Source organism: Lottia gigantea (assembly GCF_000327385.1).
Source record: "Lottia gigantea unplaced genomic scaffold LOTGIsca_13, whole genome shotgun sequence".
NCBI lineage: Eukaryota > Metazoa > Mollusca > Gastropoda > Lottiidae > Lottia > Lottia gigantea.
In genome coordinates, this window is record NW_008707425.1 from 3,294,507 (window position 1) to 3,302,740 (window position 8,234).

The 8,234-nt window shown below is 29.9% G+C and overlaps 1 protein-coding gene across 1 annotated transcript; it reads left to right on the forward strand.

Annotated features, from left to right (window-relative positions):
- Window positions 1-4,158: 4,158 nt before the first annotated feature.
- Window positions 4,159-7,413, forward strand: LOTGIDRAFT_111314 (hypothetical protein; the record flags this gene model as incomplete). The annotated part of the gene is made up of 4 exons (XM_009049052.1): window positions 4,159-4,236; window positions 6,425-6,556; window positions 6,651-6,770; window positions 7,273-7,413. 4 exons carry the CDS (start codon window positions 4,159-4,161, stop codon window positions 7,411-7,413), a joined length of 471 nt encoding a protein of 156 aa, XP_009047300.1.
- Between the last annotated feature and the right edge of the window lie 821 nt (window positions 7,414-8,234).

Sequence of the window (8,234 nt, forward strand, 5' to 3'; positions counted from 1 at the left end):
AATTATGGATTCCACAACTAGAAATTTTAGTTTCACAACTAGTAATTATGGATTCCATGACTAGAAATTTTAGTTTTCACAACTAGTAATTATGGATTCCATGACTAGAAATTTTAGTTTTCACAACTAGTAATTATGGATTCCATGACTAGAAATTTTAGTTTTCACAACTAGTAATTATGGATTCCATGACTAGAAAGTTTGAGTTCTAAAAATAAAAGTTTATTGATGTGAGGCCTTCCACCATTTTATTTTTGAAGGATTTCAAAGCTCGTAAACGATATTTACAGCGATCTCAGACAAGGACTTTTTGGCTGTAACATTGTGATTTGTTTGTGATGAATTGTAATTTTTCCTGCAAAATCAAGATAGAGCTACTTGATCCATTTCATTCTCCAGGGAACCTTGCAGGAAATGGTATGAATCAAGTAATGCCATTTTGATTTTGTAGTTAAAAATTACAATTCATCACAAAATGAAATGTTTTGTCAGATCATTGTTCATCGTAGCAGCGTCTCGTTTAAATTTGTTTGATCAATATACAATGTACATAGTCTAAGTGTAGGTCCACAAGTGCTTAATCGGATAGAAACTCTAGTATTTTACAGGTTTAGGGCTTAGTAGCTATGAAATATATTTGATTTTTTTCCCCCAAACAAACAGTTAAAACCCTTATATGGCAGAACCTTCATGTGTTGAATTGATTTCTGTGTTAGTTATGTTATGAAATCTGAGAAATAACAGATGACTACAAACTAGCATGTCAATCTTTGACACATAAAAAATTTGTAATTTTGATATGGTTTTTTTTCAGAGCTTGTAAACAGTCCATAGTTTTGACAGTGTGTCAACCATATTCAGATAATGTAAGTAATTTACAATATTTTTGTATACTAGTGCTGGGAGATATATTGGTGAATATGCATCATAATTTGACGAAACTTGGTGTAATCGCCTTAGGATGAAACCTATTAAAAATCAGAACAAATACCGGTATTTAATATAAGTTAATGTAAACACTCTAGAAGGCACGAATCTTGACAGATTTTGAAGAATCTTGGTGAAGTTGTTTATAATAACCCAAGGATCATCAGTAAGCCAGTTATGCAGGTAATAAACGAATGTTTACATGCTACAGTAAAATTACAAAACGATTTTATGAAACGAAGTTGGAGTTTACATAAGAATTAGACATCCAGTCTCGTTTGATAATCTACCAATAATGAAAAATAATTCTGAAATGATGTCTATGTTATATAGGCCTATTATAGACCTCACAGATTAACAGTATAAAATACTGAGAAGACTTCAAGATTTCTTTTTTTAGTAAAAGTAGGGCTACCGTAAAATAGAAAATAGAATCTACCGGATGGTCTTATAAAAAGTGTGTCATGCGGGCTTAAAATACATATTATCCGGTGAAAATAGATCCAATTACCATCTTAATTGGGAGATTAATTTATCAGGCAAAAATGATATTATTACGTGATGTGATTAACGCGTGTTACCGGCAATTAAGATACAAGTGATGATAGATATTTTGTTGATTTATGGTAGAGAATTTGGACATTCAAAACAGTAGGTCCCGTGAAAATTTGGTCAGGAAAAAAACAAAAAATTAGTAGAATTAGGTATCTCATCGGTAGAGTGGTGAACATCATGCAAAAGCCGTAGAAACCTGATTACACATGTATGCAAGGATGAACCCTGTTGAAAATCAAAAGAATTGAAAAATATTAAATATGAGTTACTACCCTTGTTTTTGAAAGTGCATTCAAATTTTTACCTTGTTAACACTCTATAATTCAAAATTTTTATATCTAGATTTTTGATCTTGATAAAACTTGGTGAAATTGATTTTTATCACCCAAAGAGTTCAAATGACTGAAGGTTGAATATTTAATACTGGTGATTGTTACTGTACTGCCAAATATTTATGTTCAAAATCAAAGCTATCAATTTTACCTATAAATGTGTCAGTATACACAATCAAGTGTTTTATGTTATTGATTTACAGATTTGGTGTGCAGTCCTCTGTGATGGCAAAATTTCAAATAATTGTTCTTTCAGGTGTCCATTTTTTTAAGCTTTCTTTCTCTGCATTTTTAAAATTGAATGTTTCCCCTTTTTTGTCACTTCAAATGCAGATAGAAAGTTATTGAAACAAAGATTTTGCTCAAAGATTTAGATTGCTCCTTGAATGCAGGTTAAAAGTTTCAGGATTTTTTTCTATTTCATGAAAATGCAAAAAAAAACATGCATAATATTGCACAAATATGTTAAAATATTTGTTTTAATGAATTGAATCCAACAGATCATGAATGAACCACCACAGAAAAAATGTAAACTAACATCAAGATCTAAAATACACATTGTTGTATGAATTTAAATAGTTTGAACTCTAATGTAGTTGAAATGTTTATGGAAATCCTGATAATTCTATAGAGAATATAATAAGTAAATGGATCTTTTTGATCATGTATTAACCTGTTAAAAGTTGATTCAGAAGAGTAAAACAACATGCCAAAAAAGCTTCTTGATTTTCTAAAAACATGTTGAGATTTTAGATTGATGATCATCAAATTAATGAGGTTTTTTGTCAATGCAAGAGAATTAATTTACATCAATCTTTGTCAAAGGTTAATGGAAAATAGAAAAATATCCGAAGTTTTTGTGGAATTTGCTTTCCTAAACACAAGTGTTTGATAAATAGTGGCTCAATTTGTTAGAGAGTATTTATGTTTGACGAGTCTATTGGTATATAGCTTTATCCTGCATTCATGCGAACCAAACGTAAATTTAACCAGTCCACAAATTTTGAGGAAAAACTATTAAATGGTTATTGATTTTCTGGGGTTTCTATTTTGAAGACTATCTCTTACACTTTTCATTATTTTCTGATCTATTTTTCAGTCCTCTATCAAGTCAGCGTTACTGACTGCAGCCAAGAAAGCTAAATTAAAAAGCAATCCCTCTCGTGTTCGGTTTGCTGAATCAGTCATGGTGAATGGTAACCATGTTTTAACTGTAAGTCTTTTCATTCCCATGTTTAGAATTTTCACATTCAATCCATTTGGGATTAAGTTTTTGAAAATTTTTTTTTAATCAATTTAAAACTCAAAGAGAAATCTGTTGTATGGCACAAAGTGAAATCTGTATTAGGATATAAATTTGGAAGGAATGGTCATTGTACTTTTGTTGTCAGAGGTATTTTTTATGGTGATCATCATCTTTATACCATTATATCATGGACATACAAGTCAGTTTCTGCAAGTAACCTTTTATCCAGTATGTATATTGTATTCACAGAAATAAGAGTTATTTCCATTATTTTTACCATTGTTAGTTTGACCAAAAATGTCAGCAAACCGTCAAGGGTTAGATGTTGACTGTCCTTTGTATAGCAAGGGTTCACAAAGCACCTATTGTTTTAAATAGTAACTTCCAGTAATAATCAAGTAACATTACAGATTCATTTTATTTCACATAATATTTGCTTCCTCTTCAAGTTTCAATCCAATATCAGTATTATATTATCAGTGATGATTTGAAGAAGATCATATTTCTGCTTGAGTTACAATTACTTCTACTTCACTGATGTTCTTTACTTGAAATTGGAAAAGGAATTTAAAATCATTTCTATTTCATTATAATGAATGAAATCAATCTTCTGCAGATGACATTTCTGATGTGAATACATTCTCTAGTAACATATGGGAATATTTATATATATCAAGCTCAATTTTAGCTACCGTTATGCATAAAATGGACTGCTATATCCGTAAGCAGTTTGAATGAATTTATCCGGATCTATAATGGTCAATTAGCTGCAGAAACATAGGATGTAAAACTCCATTGTTTAATTTTAATGGTCAAATAAACTAGATGACATCACTTCTTATAAGTCTTACCGTTCATTCCTTAGTTCACATTTACCCATAAATCCTGTAAAATATTTGTACCATGAGTATTCTGCAGTGAAAGTTACTAGCTGTATGTTAAAACTATAAAACTGAATTCTCATTCTGAAAATAATCACACAAATCAAAATTCATTTGTAGGTCTACACAAACACATATCTCCTTACTATATATATAAAACATTAAATTTGATGGTTTGCCTTTTCAGCCGTCCATACAAGAAAGCTATGTGCCTTTCATGCCAAATGTCCTGAAAGTTTTTCTAGAAAATGGACAAACCAAGTCTTTCAAATATGATAATAAAACAACAGTTGGGGTAAGTAGAAGTTTGATCAAATATCTGTTTGGAAGAACTTTTTAGTTGCAAACTCCAAAGTGTTCATATGATTTATTATTTGAATTTATATTGTTTTGATATGAATAAAATATAAAATAATAGTGTTAATAATAGTCAATAAGCCCTTATGTGGCAAGATACTCACTGGGGTATATTGTTTGTATAATTGTGCAAATGCAAGTGTTTGTTACATCTTCCTGTGCCATTTTTCTCGTGTTAGTAAGATTACACCTACATGTATTTTGGAGGTGCAAATATGTTTCAGCCTTCCACATAGATGAATGTGTATTTTTTGCCACTGTAGAAACTGGTTAGATTGACACAGAGCAAATTTACATACAATAAGTATTATTTCCTAACAGATTGTATGAATCAGTTTTCAGAGCATGTTTCTGACAATGTAAAACTATATTTCATCAATATGATACCATGGTTGATAATATAAAACTTTTTACTCATTAATTTTTACATTTGAAAAATTTGAAAAAAACAGGCCTGAGGGAGGATTGCATAATGTAAAAAAAGTTGCCATTTTTAATTTCTTTGGTTATGTCTGACTCTTTTCTATTGAATACTCTGTGCAGATTCGACAGAGAGGTCTAAAAGAATACACCCTATGATTAAAAACTATTGAGTATAGAGTTGGTTCTGGTCATTAACTCCAGACAAAATGGCTTATAAATAATTCTCATAGGCTTTAGTTTTTTATATCATCACTCGTGTCAAGTCCAAAACTTGAAGAATTTAACACAGATAACACAGCTGAATTTTTAATTGCTGTTTAATATGTTATTATGTTGATGCTTTGTGGAGTCTTGTCTCGTCATGAGTGTAGAACACGAAGAAAGCACGAAGAAAAAATTGCTTACAAAATATCAAACTGATTTCATGTTTAAAATTTGAACACAACGTAATAATCTTGATTTTGAATTAGAGACGCGGAAAATTTTACTCAAGATTATTGTTGTCTAACATTATAGTTAAAATTAAGATAACCTTAATAACTTTTCATATAATATTTCTATCAATATATTCCTGGGTAAACTTCTTGACAATAATCTCTATTTCTGCTCATCTTACAGATTATAATATAAATATTCCCCATTTTATACTGTCAATTATCATCTTTTATAGCTTGAAAATCAGATCTGATAATAGAAAGTCTGATCTATATAGATTATAAGACTAATGACTAGCTTCATTATATAATTTTTCTATTTATTCTGTTAAACATAAACCTAGTTTTTATCCTTAAAATTTGAAATCCTTTTCAACTTGAAATTTTGATCAATTATTGAAAATAAACATACTTTTGAAAGTGTTGACTGATTTAAAAAGTTTCCAGAGGAAATGCAGATAAACCATCATTCTTAATATCTACATCGTCTAATTTGAAGATTTAGAACACTCCTGAAAAGATAGCTCTAAGCTATAGATGCTGAAAAATATTGACTGGCTGCTTAGGTATATTTCGTGCAAGTGGAGCTCTGTTCGTTTTGAAGGCATTTACCACCAAAATGTTTTTAGATGAATGAAATAATAAAACAGTTTGGCAATACATTATTAGCAGATTTTTGTTCTTAAATAGAGGAAATTGAAAGATGAAATTTGAGACAACTATATCTAGACAGCAGACATCAAAAATTGTTCAATTTACTCTTATTATTGATCACTAATTGAATCAATTATTACAATTTTGCTTCAAGCACAGAATATTGTCTTCAAATTTCCAGCTGTAGAATGGCTACTAATGAATTGTAAAGAAATTCTTGAAACTAAAACCTTGAACCCAAAATATCTGAGACTATCAATTTATAGTAACCTGAACTTTCAATATGAAATTCATTTAATCTGTTATATTTCATCAATAAAGTTATATGGCCACTTAATTGTTCAGTAATGAAATATAATTTCAGCTACCCATATACCTTACTTTCAAATGTAAACTATTAAGAATAAAAACATAGGCTATGTAAAGCACTGGCCAAGGTCACAAATAATGAGTAGATATTTTCTAAAACAGGGTAGAGTTAAAGATAGTTAATTTTGAGCATAAAAAGTGCACAGATAATCTACAATTAACCTGAATAATAATAAGTATTCTTAGCATCAGTTCTCTTAATTAATATTTCTTTATTATGGAATGTCTTTTTATATTTTTTTACAGGATGTGATGTCATCACTTCATGAAAAGTTAAATATAACCTGTACACAATTCTTTAGTTTAGTTTTACAAAATATGAAAAATAATACAGCGGGCAAAATGACCTTATTACAGGATGAAGAAACTTTGATAGATGTAAGTTACATTCTATTATTCCATTTTATTAAAAATTTGTTTACATGTCACTGGCTATTATTGCAATCTTATTTTCTCACAACTCTATTTATAGATAGCAGCACGACCTGGTGCCCGCCATTTTAGATGTTTATATCGAGTAACATTTGTACCAAGAGATGCTTATGATTTATTAAAAGAAGATTCAATAGCTTTTGAATATTTTTATCTTCAGGTAAGATTTAGGTTTTTTTTAGTTTTTCTTGTTTTTTCTAGACTTATCTAATTAATTTCCCATTGAAACACAGTCTGTCATTGACTAACATAAATATCATTAATTTCTTTATTGACTTAATATAATATTAATAACATTGATATTACAGTTCTAAAACTGACTCACATGAACAAACAGAAATCTTTTACTAGCATGGATATAATGAAATTCTATTTCTAATTTCTGTATTCTATAATGTTAAACTCAATCTTCTGTATCTGATATGCTAAATTTTCAGAATCAATTTCATCAGGTCCCGAAGTACAGCCAGTTCAGATCATGGGAAAGTTTCCATAAGGTGATTTGCTTGGTTGCTTCGAACAGATGATGGTTGTAGGTTTTAATCTCAGTCAGAGTGTCTGTTTACCTTGAACAAGTCATTTTTCCTCATTATTATCTTAGTTAGTTATTCTTGTAAAAGTGGTTTCCTTCTTATTTCTCAATGTAATTGCTTTATTTCCAGTGTTGTAATGATATTGTCAATGAAAGATTTGCCTCAGAATTAAAATATGATACTACCTTACGTTTAGCAGCTCTACAAATACAACAACATGCTATGACTAATAACATGGCTGGTAAAATATCCATTAAAACTATTGAGTAAGTATTGTAATTTTTGTGTTTATAGTTTTTTGGTTAAGCGAAGAAGGTTTGAGGAATGAGTAGGTCAGCGTTTGCAAACCCCATTATATTCAAGAAAATTAAACTCTATTTAACTCGTGTTAGTAAATGATCTTACAGAAATGTTCACCATCACTTGAGGGAGAGCAATAGTCAAAAATATTCAACATGCACAATTCATATATAGTCATGTTGGTTTTACAATGTCCTAGGTCAGAAAAAAAAAATTGGATTTAACACATCTTTCAAAGCTGCTGTGTTAGTGTATATTATCTTGCTTTGCAAATGATACTGATTGCTTTCCTTGTCTGTTCATATCATTGTTTTATTTTTTAGAAAAGAATTTGGATTTGATAAATTTGTGCCTGGTAGTTTATTAGAATATATGAAAGGAAAAGATTTAAGAAAGATGTTAAGTCAATATTTAAAACAAAATCAAAGTTTAGCTGCCCCTGGTCAGAAAAACCTTACAGCATTACAAGCTAAATTACATTATATGAAAATAGTCAGTGAATTAAAGACATTTGGTAGTCGAGTTTTTATGGTTACATTATTGGTGAGTAGACTTGTAACACTATTGCTGTTGCTTATTGTCAAATTGCTTTATCTTACATATTGTTCTTATTACTCTTCAATAGCAGTGCAGGGTGCAATGAGAGAAATTTTGCCAGGACAGCGGCATTAGCCTGCCCCTTTTTTTATTTCCAACTGTCGAGTGATCTTTAATGTGCACAGTCTGTAGCACACAGGGCCTCTGTTTATTGTCCCATCCGATAAACTAGACACATTTATCATGTCAGCCAA